Raw genomic sequence first — 18,378 nt, forward strand, 5'->3', positions numbered from 1 at the left:
CTTTCAAACTTGTTCAAACTGCAGAGCATCTTTAATTATGTGCTCACTGAAATAATGGAAATTCATTTTTGAACATGAAAAATTATACTATGGTTCTACATGCAACTATATTATTTATAAATGCATAAAATTACAAATGACATTTGAGTGTTCTTAGTAATGTTTGTCATGTTTTATTAACCATTAGAAATTATTTGAAAAAACTTATTTCACTTTAATGGTAAAAGGACACACACTGGAGCTGATCATGGAATATTAATGCTTTTTGCTCTTCCAGAAACACTCAGGAAAAGAATCTGCAGAAAGTTTTACAGCAAGAATATTGAAAACAAGGAGCCTAAATAAACACATAACTATATCAACAACTGAAGATTTAGCAAATTGGTTTTTAAATATTTTAGAATATATCCTTGTTAAACTAGGATGTTCTAAAATTAGTATCTGCACTTGCATCAAACTTGTGATTTAAGTAAATGGTATTCATTTTGGTCACATTTTCTGCTATACTGTTCACCTTCCCAGGAACTTTAGTCCACCAGCAAGTAAGTTTAGCTCACAACAAATATTAAGAGGTCACGAAATGAGTTAATTCTGGTTCCTCTCAACATACATACATATACCTTCTACTAACACCTGTTCAATCAAAACGTGCCTATTTACTCAAATAGAACTTGGGGAATAAATGACAAACAAATTAAGCCAAATTATAAGTGTTTAAATTCAAGCTACAGTCCTTCAGGTTCAATGGTCCCAGATTTTCTTTTAAAACCATCCTCAGCATATAAATATCAAACTTAGACCCCAAAATATTTACAATGTAATGATAATGGATCATGAAAATGAAACCAACTTTTATCATGACTGGGTGGCAGTCCCCTTCTGAATATAAAGCTAACCAAGCCACAAGGATTAAACTTTCCGTAAGTTGTTAAAGAATGCGTGCCTTTTCAAGTAGGGGTTACTTCTGAATTAAGTCTAAAACTGAGATTACTCATTCTATTTAGAAAACAAGTGAGATATTTGTTAAAAAGATGAAACAAATATGGGAAAGGCAGGCACTAATACCAGTTGGTAAAATTAGAAATGTTTTAATTACATACACCCTATTTTTTTAAACTCAATAAAACATACATATTTTAAAGAACAGTTTTCAGATTTCTCCCAAGTTTGCTTTAGGTATAGGTGGAAAGAGCAGATAAGCTCTAGGTTTCTTATGATCCAAGTTATAATGAAAATACTCAAGCTAACTCCCCATTAAAGAGAAATATAAAGAGGCACTATTTCTAGTGGCTGATCCCCTCTTTCAAACCAAAAGGAAAAAAAAAAAAAAGGTTATGGGAATGAATAGCAAGGTTGTCCTGTAACACTTTCTCATTTCTAATACTTGTTCTGCTTACTTTAGAAAATAAGCTCATGTTTAACTATTAACTAAGTACAAAACTTTTTGTTGTTTTATTTGTAGATACAGAATCCTACAAATATCTGCAGCAATCCCATGAAGCACGTCTATTATCCATACTGATATCTCAGTATTCAATATATACAAAATTATGTTTCTATTAAACAAAGGTATTCACAAGAGGCTACAGAAAAACTCATGCAACTAATGAAGACTGAAATTCATAAATTAAAGATTTAATCTATACATAATGTACAAACAGTCGTGCATTTTTAAATGAATAGTATATATCTCATAAGAGTATATTTTCACAGGCAAATGCTGCTGCACAAGTATTTGCTAATGCAAATGAATGGAATCACTAAATTCTGCTTTAATATTTAACCCTCAAAGTTGAAACTTTTGATTATTTTTCTTGAAAGCTGTCCAAATGAAGCTGCTTTGTCTGTGAAAAACATTCCAAAAAATTGTTTCGTTGCCTCTCATTTGGGGTGTTTTACCAAGAACAAATTTCTTAAACCTCAAGCACCAAAAAAAAAAAAAGAAAGAAAGTATAAACATCTTATCAGTGAAGCAAAAACTTCAAATAAAAATTTTCAGTTTTTCTTACTTAGAAGAGGTATATTACATAAAATGTTTCATTAAAATATGCATGAGTACGTAAAACAAAATTTATGCTTTTGCTTGTAGTTTCTGCTTTCACATTTCAGTAAACTACTTTAAGTTCTGGAAAAACTATGCATAGCAGCCAAGAAAATATGTTATACAGGAAAGATTGCTCTCACTCACAAAATTTAACTTACTTAATAAGCTATTGCTGTTTAGCATTTGAAGTTACCAACTTTGCAAACATTCAGTCCGAAATTGTGCTCTATTTCAGAACTTACTTTATGAGTCAACAAATCCAGTGATTTAAAAAAAAAAAAATCCAATTTTCTCTTAGAACACTAAAAAGAATTTTCATGGGCTGGTGACCTCCAACGTGACTGCAGATTTTTAATTATAGAGTTTGCCATGCTACCAAGTTTCTCATGCATTTCAAATAGCTGGCTTCCTGAATAATTATAGAGATCTTCTGAATCTAGTTGAAGAGCAAGTGCACTAATCTGTGCCACAAGATTTTTAGATAACGGAGCTTCTAAAGCAACAGGATCAATTAAATCTAAAGGAAAGAGAAGAAAATAGCACAATTAAAATCTATTCCAGATACATTTTAACTTGCATCTCCTTCTAAGTTAATAGAAAATTTAAGTGCCTAGGTTTCAAATTAAGAGTGCACACTGAGGTAGCCCCTGCTAAAGATCAAGAGAGTGAGGCTACAGAAAAATCACCACAGCTTACTCTGTGCCACTAAAGAAATCCTGACTACTTCATTTTCATGAACATAACATAACTGGATCGCAATGTTTAGTTTATATCCTGATTTTAGATCTTGATAGAATAAAAGCTGTCAATTAGAGAAAAAGCAACTGGATATACTTGAAGTCATCAGTTATTTTTTCATGTATTTGACAACTATCACACGAAAAATTCCACAGAGCATGCTCAAATTAGAACTAAAAGCAGAGTAACAAAATATTTCTTCAATAAAGTCAACCAATCTTATAAAACTGTCCCGCTTTGTTAAAATATACCTGAGGCAAGTCTTTCTTCATCAGGAGAGATAGATTTATTTTCCATTCCATTTATTGTTTTATCAGAAATATCAAAAACTGGAATCTCTTCTAGTCCACGAGACTTTGCCTTGATTTATGCATTAAGATAAGTAAAAACAAAAACAAAAGTGACAAACTGAGTTATTTTTAACAGGACTAATAATAATAAAACCACTAATACTGGAAAAGAATCTGACATACTATGTTTTACAGTCTAGCTAATATTGTTAAAAACCCATGGTTTTACTAATACAAAAACAGAACTATGTAGTCTTTTTTCAAAGAGATGGCTAAGGAATTTATATTATTTCTTAATGAATTTGTCCAGAAATATAGCCATGGTAGCCAAGAAAAATGACATTTTATTCTCCAGGTTTGGGAACATGGGAAAAGCAAGTCTAAGGCAGACATTTTCAAGCTTAATTACATGGACTCCTTTTTTAAAAAAGAACACAATTTTCAAAGGTCTGGGAACAGGGCTTATTGATTGCTGATTGAGAAAATGCTACTTTCAGATTGTTAAAGTTTTTGCTGTTTAGTCATTAGATCATGTCGAACTCTCTGCAATTCCATGGACTGATAATTTCATCCAAAAAGAAAGATCCCTGAATTCAATGGCTTAAAATTTATCAAATTTAAATTCCCCCTTCCTCAACACCTGTCAACTTTTTAACCATTCCCACAACTTAGGTTTATAAAAATGTGAAGGGATGCTACCTGCAAGATTTGTAATCTGGAGAATAAAATTAAGGGGTTATACTTAGCTGCTTAAAAATCACTGGGGGTTGTTTAGTCTCTATAAATAACTGACTCTTTTGGCCACTCCATGGACTACAGCCCACCAGATTCCTCTATTCATGGGATTTCCCAAGCAAGAAAACTAGAGTAGGTTGCTTTGTCCTGCTCCAGAGGATCTTCCTGACTCAGGGATCTAACCGGCATTTCCAGCATTTGGCAGGCACATTCTTTACCGCTGAGCCACCAGGGAAGCCAGAGTTCTCATATGACCCAGCAATTAGATTCTGTTACAGATATACCCAAGAAAAATAAAAAACCATGTCCACACAAAAACCTGTATATGAATGTACATAACAGCACATTTGTAATAGAAAAGGGTGTAAACAACCCAAATGTTCAATAAATGATGAATGGATAACCAAACTGCTGTACAGTCATAGAATGAGGTATTATTAGGTTGGTGCAAATGTAATTCTAGTTTTCACACTGTTGAAATTCATCATTTGATATTGAAATACATTCCAAAATAAATGTGGTTATGTTATACATCTTTTTAATGAGCATTTCTTGCTTTATGTGTTTTTGCTAATGACTTATTACTTGCTATTTGTATTTATTTAGACTATGGAAATGATATTACACAAAAAACAAGTGTGAGCAATTTTCTTATTTGAGTTCAAAATGAGTCACAAAAAGAGCAGTCAACTTGCAACATCAACAACGCATTTAGCCCAGGAACTGCTCATGAACATACAGTACAGTGGTAGTTCAAGAAGTTTTGAAAAGGAGACAAGAGCCTTGAAGATGAGAAGTATAGTGGCTGACCATCGCAAGTTGACAAAGACCAACTGAGAGCCATCATCGAAGCTGATCCTCTTACAACTACAAGAGAAGTTGCCCAAGTACTCAGCGTCGACCATTCTACAGTTGCTCCATGTTTGAAGCAAACTGGAAAGGTAAAAAGGCTTAATAAGTGAGTGGGTGCCTCATGAGCTGACTGCAAATCAAAAAAAATCATCATTTTGAAGTGCTGTCATCTCTTATTACACATGTTAACAACTCATCATTTCTCAGATTGTGACATGCAATGAAAAGTGGATTTTGTATGACAACCAGCAATGAATAGCTCAGTGGCTGGGCTGAGAAGCTCCAAAGCACTTCCCAAAGACAACACTGTACCAGAAAATGGTCATGGCCACCGTTTGGTGGTCTGCAGCCCACTGATCCACTACAGCTTTCTGAATCCTGGCGAAACCATTACATCTGAGAAGTATGCTTAGCAAATTGATGAGCTATACCGAAAAGTGCAACCCCTGCAGCTGACAATGGTTAACAGAATGACCCCAATTCTTCTCCACAATAACGTCTAACCGCATGTTGCACAACCAACACTTTAATTGAATGAACAACTTGGGCTACAAAGTTTGCCTCATCTTCCATATTCACCTGACCTATCGCCAACCAATTACCACTTCTTCAAGCATCTGAACAACATTTTTTCAGGGAAAACAATTCCACAACCAGCAGTAGGCAGAAACTACTTTCAAGAGGTTCATCGACTCTCAAAGAATAGATTTTTACACAAGAATAAACAAACATTTCTCACCAGGAAAAATGTGTTGACTTTATAATGGTTCCTATTTTGATTAATAAAGATGTGTTTAAACCTAGTTATTCATACAATGATTTAAAATTCAAGGTCTGAAACCACAATTACTTTTGCACCAACCTACTATTTAACCATAAAGAGGAATGAAGTACTAATACTTGTGAACTTTGAAAACACTATGCTCGGTTCAAGAAACAAATCACAAAAGACTATTTACAGGTTATAAGAACCCACCTTTTATGAAATGTCCACAATAGGAGAGACAAAATTAATAGTTGCCTTGGGGGTGGAAATGCAGTGACTGATGAATGAGAAGAGAGGTTGTTCCGTTTTTTAAAAGAATAAAAAATGTTCTAAAATTAGGTCTTGGTGAAGGCTGTGGTACTTTGTGACTGTACTAAAAAACCACTTGTGTGCTTTCGGTGGGCGAATTTTATGGTATGTGGCTGTACCTCAATAAAGCAGTTTCAACTCGTCATCTTACAAAAATGCAAATTACTAACAGTTTTTGTTTTTCTTGAACTGGTTAAACGTTTTAAAAGATCAAACAAAACTAGTCATAAATCAAGGACTTTTAAGAACACTGAAGTCTTCAGTAGCCTGCAAACTCCAATCTCAGAAAATCTAATAGAACACCGTTTTCACTCTTAACATACTCCATTTTTTATTTATTCACAGTTTTGCCTATCGATGAAGGTTTATGAATGGGTTTCAGAAGAGTTTGTAAATTCTTCTGAAATGATATACAAAATTTTCCATACGTATTTTTAGAGGGAAAAGAATCTCGGTTTTCATAAGAATCTAAGAAATGCCCTTAACCTGAAATGTCTGTGTATTAAAAGCTGATGGGAAGAACAAGTTAAAAAAAAAAAAAAATTGATCACAACTGCTTTGGATATCAAAATCAAAATACTGTTAACCACAAATCTGCAAGATTTTGGGGGGTAAATGTTTAGATTTGAACGTCTAGGTTTTGGAAATGGCAGCCAGGAAACCAATCACTTATTTGGTAGATATAAAAGACAAGCTAGAAAAGTAGAGTTCAAAGAATAAAGAGGTGTAATACACCATAACAGTACAAAATAAACAAGTAAATTTCTCTGTGGAATTAAAAATCAACCTTTTAAGTTACTCTTGACTATAGGGGAAAGGAAGTTAAGGCATCATATAAAATGAGCTTTTAAAGCAAGAATACTTGAAATGCAAACTTTTGGAGTTGTACTGTTTTATCATTTACTCATATGCAATTTAACATCTCCGTCTTTACCTGCTGCTCATGATACATTCTGAGAGCCTTTTTTACGTTAGACACTTTTGGAGAACGGATAGGAAGAGTTTTTATTTCAGATGCTGTAAGGGTACTCAAATCGCCAATTGTTTTTATATTCTTGGCTCTAATGAGCTGTCCCAGTCCTCTTGCCCTAAAGAGATACGAGAAACAGGAAAAATGTCACAAAGTTTTATATTTTCTATTTATAAGGGCCTATCCAATTGAATTTCCTTATTTAAACTCAATCATAACAAAATTTACATAGACACGCCTACCCTACAGAGAACAGACATGTGCATTTAAAACAAAATTTGAATCTGATGTATATGCCTGGCTCAAGCAAGATCAACTGTTCAATACTTCTATTACTGCCCTATCTCAACCATCTTCCCAGCTGTATTTTCATTTACTTCTAAAATAAAATGTGTCAAAGTATGGATAAATCATAAACATGAGAACCCTGATCATTTAAACATCCCTGTTAATAAAGTGGCATCTCTAGGTATAGGCCAGAGATCAATAACCACTTACCACATGTTGGATGTAATCTGAGGTAAAATGATTTCAACTGGTGCTACACAGTTCACCAAAGCCGGGTAAACACTTTCTGTTGGGCTTGGCACAGATTCCTTAGCCATTTCTGCAATCTTAGAATAAATTTCAAAGGCTGTTAAATGGAGGTCACCTAACTGAACATGAAAATATAAAGTTGCATGAAAACTAAAGCACTTCTTACTAAACACTTCTTTGAGCTCTTAAATTTAGAGCTACGTGATCCTGGGGACAGAAATCCTTTGGCTGAAGTGGTATTATGCTAGACAGAAGAAAGGAGAAAAAAAACTCAGAACCCTAGATTTACAAGTTTATTTTTATAACTGACAGACTGCAGTCATATCTTACAATTTTCAGAAAATGTAAAATGTAATAATACTACTACTGGATCAATTACTGGCTGGCTCATCAATGCTTCTTACCACCTCTTCTCTTCATGTCTGCTTACCAAGTAAGCAAACAAAAGGAAAATATATCCAAACGAAGTACGTTTTGTTTCTTAAAAAGACAAATTACCCAATGCAATTCTGTGTTTGCGTATGTACTTTTTAAAGCCTACAGCTTACCTTAGATTGCACAGTAGGTGAAGTTCTAACACTTTTTACCATGAGAGAACTATTTGAAGAATGGCACCTAACAATAGAGCATCGCCTATCAATGTCATCTGCCAATCCTGCTTGGTATATAGGATCTGCAAAGGAGACACGGCGAACCTGAAAACATTTAAGTCATGTTTTTATTTTTAAAAAGTTTTTAAAAATACCATAAATTCTCATTATAAGGTCAGCCAAAAATAGCATGTATGTTTAGAGGCCTAATTTATCTCACTAGAAGACAACTGCACATACTTGCAGTTGCTCCTGGTGATTGTTTTCACAAACATTACTCAAGACCAAGGGTCATTCCAGGTATCCATGGTCTAAACTGTCTACAAAGTACAGCAACAAGGAGAATGAAAGGAAAGTAGCAGAAACTTGATGAAATTGCATGTGACAGTTAAAAGTATACAAATTTCTACTAACCTCTTATGCTTACTAGAGACCATAAAGAACGAGGTAAAGAGGCAGAGACAGTACTAACGGGCCTCTGGTATACCTTAATAATCTCAGTTCTTACATCTTTGAGGGTAATAGAGTCACAGCAATGGGGTGGGATTTTTTGTTAAAACAAAAACAAAAAACAAAAGCTTAGCCCAGCTTGAAGTTATTTTGGCCTTTTCTAAACTCTTTATTCAGTTACTCAGCTATCTGGTAAAAGTATTCAACGGAGCATGTAAAACCACAATATGTATATAAATGTCTTATTCCCAAAATATTGGGAACTTTCTGTAAATATCTGCTATAGAAAACTATCATTATGTAAATAAAAATTAAACATGAGCTACTATCAAACAAAACATGGCTATAGTTAACTGGCATTAACAATCTAAAGTATACTGAAGACATCATTTCATCTTCATAAATTTTTCAAGAACTTTTATGGCCTATTCAAACCTAAGATTAAAAGACTCAAAAGCAAAGCAAGACCAAACCAAAAACCCTCAAGTGTTAAGTCTTCCTAAGAACTAATCTTTGAACTCTCAACATAAAAATTTTTAGTATATTTTGGGAAAGTTTTCACAATGTGCTGGCTAAAGGCAAAATTACGTTAGTACGACTTTTATCTATATATACATGTTTGTATACATAAATACATATATTCCACAGTAAATGGTAGGTCCAATTTCAAAATTAAGGAATGCCCACACAGTACCTTTATAAAATAGCTAGTTACAGAGGACAAGTGGAGCTATGTAAAGCACATGCAACTTTTCCTTTCTAAACTATGTGCAAGTCACAGGGTCAGAGACTAAAGCAGATACATAGGTAATCCATATGTGTACAAACTAAAAGAATTAAAATGTAGCAAAGAAGATGGGGACATTAACAAGATTACAAATGAAATCATATGCAGAAATTAATGAAGGCATAGCCTAAAGAAATTTTTAATTAGAAAAGGTCTAAGTTTATATAAAGACTTAAATGTGAAACAGACAGCATAATGTCCTAGTACACAGTAAGTGCTAACTAAAGCTCCTTTATTGGTTTCCAAGTGTTTCCTTGTGTATTATATGAAGAGCAGAAGAAAAAAATCACCATGAGAGATCATCAATTTGCAAAATGTGAAAAATGGTGATGGTTGTATAAAGATTTATAGCTAAGTGTTAAGCTTCCCTGGTAGCTCAGTCAGTAAAGAATCTGCCTGCAGTGCAGGGCACCCAGGTTTGATCCCTGGTTCGGGAAGATCCCCTGGAGAAGGAAATGGCAAACCACTCCAGTATACCTGCCTGGAAAATTCCATGGACAGAGGAGCCTGGCAAGCTGCAGTCCATGGGGTCGCAAAGAGTCGAGCACAACTGAGCAACAGACACCAGGTCGTGAAATAAAGGAATAGCTAAAGGGTTTCAGTCTCTTTTCTCAACGTCTTGCCTTCTGCCTGCCCTTTTCCCTTATCCTAGCATATATTCATAATGAATGGTCATGTAAGCCCAATACCCTACCATTCACTATGTGTCAGCATGTGGCCAAACTATCCCCATTAAACTTGGACTCATTAGCATTCAGCCTCCATCCCCCTACCTTGTGGACAGGTGACGAGATTTCATCTTCTTGGGGTCTTTTTAGTCCTCTCTTTAAAATGCTGGTGGATGGAGAAGCCAAAGGAGACCACACACAACGTGTGTGCATGCCACTAGGACTCTCGTTTGCTGACATGAGTAAAGGATCAATATCCTTTAATTTTTGAGGAGATGTATTACTGTCTTCTGAGATCAGTCCAGAAACACCTGTTTCAGATGTCAGAGGTTGTGGTATCTCCTCTACTTTCTCTGAAGTATGGTGAACTTCCAGTAAAGTTTCATTACTTTCCACTACCATCTGATTGTCATCTAACTGTGTTTCCTCCAATTTATTAGGTTCAATATTCGTTTCAGTTTTGTTAGGGTCAACCTTTCCTTCTTCTGTGATCATCTCAAGCGTGTCAGGAACAAAGCTATTGACTTCTGTATCTAACCCCTTTGTTTCAGCTTCTACAGGCAGAGAAGCTGTGGTAGTTATATCTTCCTCTTCTGTTTCAGTGACGTGGTCAGATTCAGTAGTCACCTCACCAACCACTGTTTTTTCACAATTTTTCATTTCAGCGTTCATTTCTTCAGATGAGCCTGGATCAGATTCATCACTTCCTCTGCCTAGCTCCCCCACCGTTATTTGTTCAGAGATCTCTACCTGAGCATTCCCTTTTACAGGTGTCGGGTTATCAGAATAATCAGCAGCTGAATTAAATTCCTCAGTTACTGCTTCATCGACTTTCAGTGATTCAGGTGTATCCATTCTTTCACTGTTTTCCTCTGTTACTTCTTTCTCTGCAATACCAGTTTTGACACTCTCTTGTTCAGAGAAGCCGGCTTCAGACTGATCATTTTCTATATTCAATTCCATAGCATCTACTACTTCTGGATTTGATTCAACAATAACAATGTTCTCTGTACTCAATTTCTCTTTTGGAGTGGCCTCTGACTTTTCTTCTTTGGTCTCCAAAGAAAAACATTCCAATGAAATATCTTTGGAAACATCTAAATTTGGGTCAATAGTTTTACATTTCTTATTAGATGGCTCCTGGCTTTCTAGAGATATTGCTTCCTCAGAATCCCTATGAGAAGTTTCTTTAAATTTTATCATTTCAGAAGGAAGAAAGCTTTGAGTAGTATTTTCTTTCAACTCAGTTTCAGATATAATTAATGAATCATTAGTACTATCATTCTCTTCCTTGAGATCCAAATGAAAATTCACACTATGATGCTCATCTAAAAGTTTAACCTCCGAGTACAGATCAGCTTTCGAAGTTTCTGAAATAGATACAGGTGTTTCCACATCTGTCTTTTTTGTTTCACTGACTTTTACATCATAATTTTCTGTATCCTTTAACTCAGTAAATGACTTTTCCTGAGGCTGTGATTTTTCTCCACAACAATCACAACCTTTAGATCGCCTCACCCGCCTACTTCTCTTGTGCTGGCATTCTACTGTTTGAAGAGTTTTTTCAGAAAGCAAAGAAATGTCTGATGTCCCTATTTTTGAGGATTCCCCCATGCTATTTTCTATAGAATCTCGCTTATGTAACCTCTTATTGGCATTTCTAGTCCTTAGATTTGATTCTGGTACAGAAGGATTTGAAAAGGAATGTTCTGCATCTTTGTTACTTTTACTTTTTCCCTCAGAAGTATTCAATACATCATCATAAACTTGCAATAAATCTGGAGATACTGCAGAATCTTGAAGAGTTACGGTATTACTTTCCTCTCTTTTTTCACAGATTTGAGATTTTATATCTTTGTCTACTTCAGGATTCCCTTTATAATCATGTGCCTGATTTTCAACTTTTATACATTCCTGTTGTACCATTTTCTCTTCTTGATCTTCAATGTCAACACTGTCACTGCTTTTGTTCTTCCATTTTCCAGATCTTTTCTTTTTAGAACCTTCTTCTTTTGCCTCAGAACTATCAGATTCTGAGTTTTCAATGCTGGAAAGTAAACCCTGGGATGCTCTTCTCGTTTGATATCGTGTTCGTCCCCTTACTGGTTTCTCAGAGGATTTATCTACAATGTCCTGCACACCATCTCCTTCAGATTTAGTATTCTCAAGATCTGGCTTCCTTCTATTTTCATCAGTTTCAGCATTAGCACTGGTCTCCCCAAAAGCCTTCTCATGTAAATTATTTCCTTTGTCAACTAAGTTTTCCTGTACACTTTGTTCAGAAATCAATTTTTGCTTAGGTAAAACATCATCTTTTACATGTAACGGACTCTTCTGTGGAGTCTTTTCTTCTTCTTTACGTCTTTCCCTTTTTTGATGATTATTTTCTTTATCTTGGCTATCAGTGGTTGGTTCTGCTATTTCTGAACGTCGCCTTAAAGATCGCCTAAGGGTTTTCTGATTTGGAGTTACCTGAATATGACTATCCTCACTTACTGTCTGATCCGTTATTATGGCTGGGGGTGTATTTTCTTTGGATTCCAAGTTGATTTCTAAGGTTCTCTCTTCTACAGTATTGTTTTCTAATAATACAGTATTCTCCACTGTTGATTTAAGCATTGTATCCTCACACTCCATTGTAGATTCAGAGAGATGAACCTGATTATCTAACACACATTCTGTCTGATTAAGCAAGCCAGGTGGGTTATTTTCTAAGGCTATTGTGCCATCAACAGATTCTTGAGTTCTTTTCTCTTGTTCAGATCTCATTAAGGGTTTAGACTTTTTACTCCCTATTGGTTCAGGTTTACTCGACCTTCGGCTTGATCTCTTAGTCCCATGTGTTTTTTCAGAGTCAGGTTTGGAAAGAGCCACTTCTCTTTTCTTTGCTTTTGATGGATTATCTGTTTTAGCCATGCCTTCCTGGTTATTTTTCACTATTACAGTTGATGACATATTATTCAAGGGTGACGGACTAAAAGGTCTATTTTCTGAACCATCAAACTTTTCCAAAGTAATAAAGGATTGCCTTCGACTTGTAGGCTGTAAGGGAGCTCCCGAAATGGTGGCATTAGAAACCGAGCTACTGGGGACATCAAATGGATTTTCCGTAGTAGATGCACATTCAGTTGGTTTATTTGAAGCAATTAAAGCTTTTTTTCTGGCATCATTATTACTGCTTGGTATTTTTGGACTGGTTTCCTCAATAGAACCACACTCATTATTCAAAAGGGAAGCCTTTTCAAGATGTTCATCCATACCGCAGTTTTCCATGACATGTTGAGGAACGACAATGTCATTCTCCTTTTGTTCCTCCTGCACAAAAATGTACACATAGATACAGATTAATCGGCAAATAAGTCTGACTTTCTGGAGAAATTCTGTTTAAAACTTTAGCAATTCAAAGGGCAATCTGACTTTCAACATTTTGGAAATATTCCAAAGATGATGGTAGATGCTCATTAATTTGTGTTTCCAATTAAGTAGTCGATAAAGCCAAATACATTTAAACAAACATGCACTCACAGATACAGATCCACACATAAAACAACTATAATTCTGCTAAAGACTGCTAAAGAGAGTTAAGACATTATAGAACAAATCTTAACATTAATATAAGAGACTCAGTAATGGAAAGCTGATTTGAAAAACCCCAAAATATGAAAATAATATACCTTAAATATCATCTTGGAGTCTTTTGATTTTTCAATTAAAGTAGAAATTTCCCTGAAATAAATAAGTGTGCAAATTAGAATACTGTTAATAAAGAACCAGAAAATCAGTTACTTCAGCAATTTCTATACTTACATAGATTCTTCCTGACTATACTGAGAAAATAAAGTATCTTGTGAAACATCCAGATTATTATACATGGCAGGAATATCACACCTGAAAAAGATTTTAAGACTAACTTTGATATTGTGTCTATTAAGTCTCTCAATCATGTCTGACTCTGCATCCACATGAACTGTAGCCCACCACACTCCTCTGGTCCATGGAACTCTCCATGCATGAATACTGATTTCCTTCTGCAGGGGATCTTTCCAACTCAAGGATTAAACCTAGATTTCCTGCATTGCAGGCAGATTCTTTACTGACTGAGCAACCAGGGAAGCCCCTTGAGAGTACCCTGAATAGCAAGGAGATCAAACTACTCAATCCAAAAGGAAATCAACCCTGAATATTCACTGGAAGGACTAATGCTGAAGCTGAAACTCCAATACTTTGGCCACCTGATGCAAACAGCAGACTCATTGGAAACGACTCTGACACTCAGAAAGATTGAGGGCAGGAGAAACAAGGGGCAACAGAAGATGAGATGGATGGATGGTATCAACAACACAATGGACATGAGTTGGAGCAAACTCAGGGAGACAGTGAAGGACATAGAAGGCTGGCGTGCTGCAGTCTATAGGGTTGCAAAGAGTCAGACATGACTTAGCCACTAAACAACAACTTCAATATTTGATATTGTTACAATTAAGCTTACAATTCTACATCTAGTTACCTTTTAAGAACAATATAAAATCAAGTCTTAGATGCCTGTTTCCCAGATTTTCCATGAAACCATTTCCCTGATCTTTCAAGACCTTAATAAAGGGATTCAGTTTAGGAACATTTGGTGCATTTCAAGATAGCCACATTTCATAGTGTGTCTGGCTATGTACAATCTTTTTGACATTTAAAATACAGTACAATATACACTATCTTAGTTCTAAACTCAAAATTACATTTGCTGCATGAAATCTAAATGTAAGTACAGAAATCTCAATTCAAGATAAAAGTACTACAAACCTCTTTGTTTTGAGTACTTCTTTCTGGTGTTCAGTTAGTATTCTTTCCTTTGTTTCTTTTACTTCTGGAGGTATAAACACAAAGTCAGTAGACTTTTCTTCTTCCAAAGGCATTTCACACTTTGCTTTTGGAGTTGAAGACTCTAGTTTCAACTGGAAAGTGAAACAGTAAATGCACATTTTAAGTTTTTAAATTATTTTCCAATACATCAATCAATCTCTTTGGCACTCTGATAATGGTTTTTGATGATGACTAAGAAGTTTGAAGTTCAAACCTATAGGATATTCCTGCATAATTATAATTAGTATTGTCCCTAGTTTTCTTTTCATTTTGCCTGTATTAAATACTCAGAAAATAAAATTACACCTCTTTAAGAAGTAGGCAAATGTGTGCTTACCAGGGAAGAATGGGCAAATGTGTTTTTCAGCCCAGCACGCAGAAATCAAGTGGTTTGGCAGGAAAAAAGTACGTCTGTGATTTCAAGTTGAAGCACAAACTACTCAAGTAAAAGCTGTCAAAATCATATGCCCGACATACTAATATTGGTACCTAATGCCACTTTTACACAATTTCAGCACAGCTGTTTCCATTTTACTTTATAATGCTATAAGACTGTGTCAAAGTTATTCTTTAAAAATATTTTTCTTTCATCTTCCCAGAGTCATGGTCTCAAGATTCTAGAATAACCCCTTTACTGGAAGAAAGACTATCTGAAACTTGGTTAATCTGCCACTAGCTACTAGATATCCAGTTTTATATATGACGTTATGACAAATGTCTTATGTAGGCATTCTCTTTCTAGTCAAGAAAGGAAGCTCTAAAATATTCTCCTTTCATCCTACCTGCTGCTGCTAAGTCGCTTCAGTCGTGTCCGACTCTGTGTAATCCCATGGACTGCAGCCTACCAGGCTCCTCTGTCCATGGGATTTTCCAGGCAAGAGTACTGGAGTGGGTTGCCATTGCAACTTCACTTTCACTTTTCACTTTCCGGCATTGGAGAAGGAAATGGCAACCCACTCCAATGTTCTTGCCTGGAGAATCCCAGGGACTGGGGAGCCTGGTGGGCTGCTGTCTATGAGGTCGCACAGAGTCAGACATGACTGAAGCGACTTAGCAGCAGCAGATAGGATGAAAAGAGAATATTTTAGAAGTTATTCAAATCTAGTTTCATTCTATCTGAAGAGGGTTACTGCCTGGAGTAATTATACTAAGTAAATGCTTACTATTATACAGATTTAACTTTACTAAGAAGTAACCATCTCCCAAAGTGTCAAGATTTCCATACCATCTTAATAGTCTTCCTAGGCCAAACTATATTTCCCTATAATCCCATCTTTTATTTAGTTTTTAACAGCTTTTTCTTCCAGTTAGAAGCTGTGTGTTCTGAAGCTGGTATATATTTTAATCTTAAGAGTTCTATTAAATACACTTTGGAAAAACATACTTTAGCTGGTGGTTTCATACTGTCTTTTGTATCCTTTGTTTGTGCCAAAAAAGAATCTCTTTTTCCACTTGATTTTCTTTCCATGCCACTTATCTTCATATTTAATTGTGAATTTTCTGTCTGCTTTTATAAAAATAAAAGAATTTCATTATGTGCAAATGTTTTTTATTTATCCTCTTCACACTGGTAATTACAGTGTAATCAATATTCATTTCAGATTTGAGTATTCAAATCTACCAGATCATGTCAAAGAAAACAAAGCCATTGTCTGATACAGTAATAGCAAACAGATTTGGTGTCTCCAACTTATACAGCATTAGTTTTGCATCATTTAATTTTATAAATTCTAAAATAAGCTATACCAAATAAATATTCTAAAAACAAATTACAGGACTCAAATATCCCACTTATTTCTGAAAACTTTAACAGAAAAACCCAAACCATAATACTCTGAACAATAAAACATACATGACACAAAATATTATCAGGCCCTCCTACCAGAATAGATGGCTTTTTTGAGCCATATTACACTGAATGAGTCTCAACAAGTCTAGATAAATTTTCTGATAAGAATTTTAATTTTATCCAAAAAACAAAACTAAATAGAGTACTTAGCTATAACGTTTTCTCTTACAGGTTCTAAACAAATAATAGCTAGACTCATTTGTTGTTGAATAGGAACAAAGTGTCCAAGAGTGCTCTACCTGATGAGTATACAGTACTTTTATCTTTACTCCTTAATCTTTATAGTCATCTAGTATTATTAACCACAGTAACCTTGTTCCAAATGGAAAATGTGGTATCAATGATTTGTTTCTCTAACAGAAAGAATGAGATTCAACGGAAAGAAATGAGAAAATGAAGTGTAGCTCTTACTTAGGTGGGGAATAGTAACTAGAATTCCTAGTTTATACATAGCAACATTTAACCATATCTTAATTCTGACCTTTGTAAAACAATACATGAGATGCCAGTTTTTTAAAATAAAATATCATTAATGAATAAGAATTGGGTATTATTTACATGAGAATCTATGATGAAATTTACTGCCTTTTAATTTCTAAGTTTTCTAGGCCACACAACTAACTGTATACAAAACCCCTATGATGTGAACTCTTCTGTTCAGGTTTTGTCATTTCAATCAAACAGTCTTAAGCTTCTGTCCTTTTTAAAGTTACACTGATAACCAATAAATCACTCAAACATCATATAAAAGTAAACAAAAACATCCCCCCCAACTTACTGTATCTGAATACGGTTCACTGGATTCCTCCATAATTTCAACATTTTCCAAACCAGGCAATAAAAGTAGAGATTTTTGTTTGGCTTGTTTTAGTATTGGCCTTCAAATATAAATAAATATACTTAGAATTAAGTAGTACTGATAGCACATTAACAAGAACAGTTCAATTACAATTTTAAAGTGATAAAACTTAAGACTGTTTCTCTTAAGACTCTAATTACATAAAGCCAGGAGAAATTTACAGACAACATTAGAATTTTTCTCTAAACTCTTCAGTTTCTGAATTTTATTCTTTAAAAACTTCTCAAACTTTCCAAATTTTTACCATAAAATTTCAAACAAGAGCAGACTGTTACATTAACTACATATCAGCTAGATTTAACAGCCATCAGCTCCCTGCCCCTTGTTGGAAACTTTTGTTAAGCATAATTTGAAACTGCTTTTTATGTTTCTAAAAGTAAGTTTATTCTAAGGACCAAAGCAAAGGGTCAAATAATTTTAATAATTACCATGTACTCCAAATAAGAATATTTTAACTAGGAAATCCTCTACAGTGATTCTACATAACAATTTATGTTAAAACCAAAATCTCAATTTACATAATCAGAATAGAGTAACTATATAGTTTTATTGTTAGCATACTTTAACTCCTCAGGATAAATCAACATCGTCACTTTAGCAAATGTGGCATTCCAGAACTGAGCACTTTGTTTTCTTATCTGTTTGTTCTTGTGTGAAAATATTATGCATAATAATGGCGAGATCTGTTCAAGAAGTTCACTGTCATAAGTTCCAGTGTAGCTGACATGTAGACAAGCAATAATTTCTCCTAGTAACTTTTCTAACTAGGAAAAAGAAAAAGTTCATTAGGGTAACACTTAGAAATGTTACTTTTCAAAGAGAAAAAATAAAAGCACAAAGCATACTAAACAACTCACAGAGTATGTTACCATTTCAATTTTTAAAACTCAAATGACTTTAAAACGATTTTATTGACTTATTTTTGGCTGGGCTCCGTCTCTGCTGCTGCACAGGCTTTTCTGTAGTTTCACAGAATGGGTGCGGGCTACTGTCTAGTTGTGGTGCCTGGGCTTCTCGCTGGGCTGACTTCTGTTGTGGAGCCATGAGCTCTAGGGCACACAGGCTTCAGCTGCTGCAGCA

At 34.8% G+C, this 18,378-nt stretch overlaps 1 protein-coding gene across 2 annotated transcripts in view; it reads right to left on the bottom strand.

Annotated features, from left to right (window-relative positions):
* Nucleotides 1-1,731: 1,731 nt before the first annotated feature.
* RIF1 (replication timing regulatory factor 1) overlaps nt 1,732-18,378 on the bottom strand; it is a 64,125-nt gene continuing 47,478 nt past the window's right edge. Inside the window, exons 23-35 of one of the 2 annotated variants that reach the window (XM_068967641.1) lie at nt 17,860-18,062; nt 17,218-17,317; nt 15,975-16,094; nt 14,531-14,682; nt 13,544-13,624; nt 13,411-13,462; nt 9,842-13,051; nt 7,790-7,936; nt 7,408-7,485; nt 7,203-7,318; nt 6,669-6,822; nt 3,034-3,142; nt 1,732-2,561 (exon numbers count right to left, since the gene is read on the bottom strand). In XM_068967641.1, coding sequence (XP_068823742.1) covers nt 2,347-2,561; nt 3,034-3,142; nt 6,669-6,822; nt 7,203-7,318; nt 7,408-7,485; nt 7,790-7,936; nt 9,842-13,051; nt 13,411-13,462; nt 13,544-13,624; nt 14,531-14,682; nt 15,975-16,094; nt 17,218-17,317; nt 17,860-18,062 — 4,737 coding nt within the window. In that variant the 3' untranslated portion in view covers nt 1,732-2,346. The remainder of the gene's footprint in view (nt 2,562-3,033; nt 3,143-6,668; nt 6,823-7,202; nt 7,319-7,407; nt 7,486-7,789; nt 7,937-9,841; nt 13,052-13,410; nt 13,463-13,543; nt 13,625-14,530; nt 14,683-15,974; nt 16,095-17,217; nt 17,318-17,859; nt 18,063-18,378) is intronic. The other variant, XM_068967642.1, reaches the window with a different exon arrangement.

The sequence above is a fragment of the Capricornis sumatraensis genome, chromosome 3, assembly GCF_032405125.1.
Source record: "Capricornis sumatraensis isolate serow.1 chromosome 3, serow.2, whole genome shotgun sequence".
Lineage (NCBI taxonomy): Eukaryota > Metazoa > Chordata > Mammalia > Artiodactyla > Bovidae > Capricornis > Capricornis sumatraensis.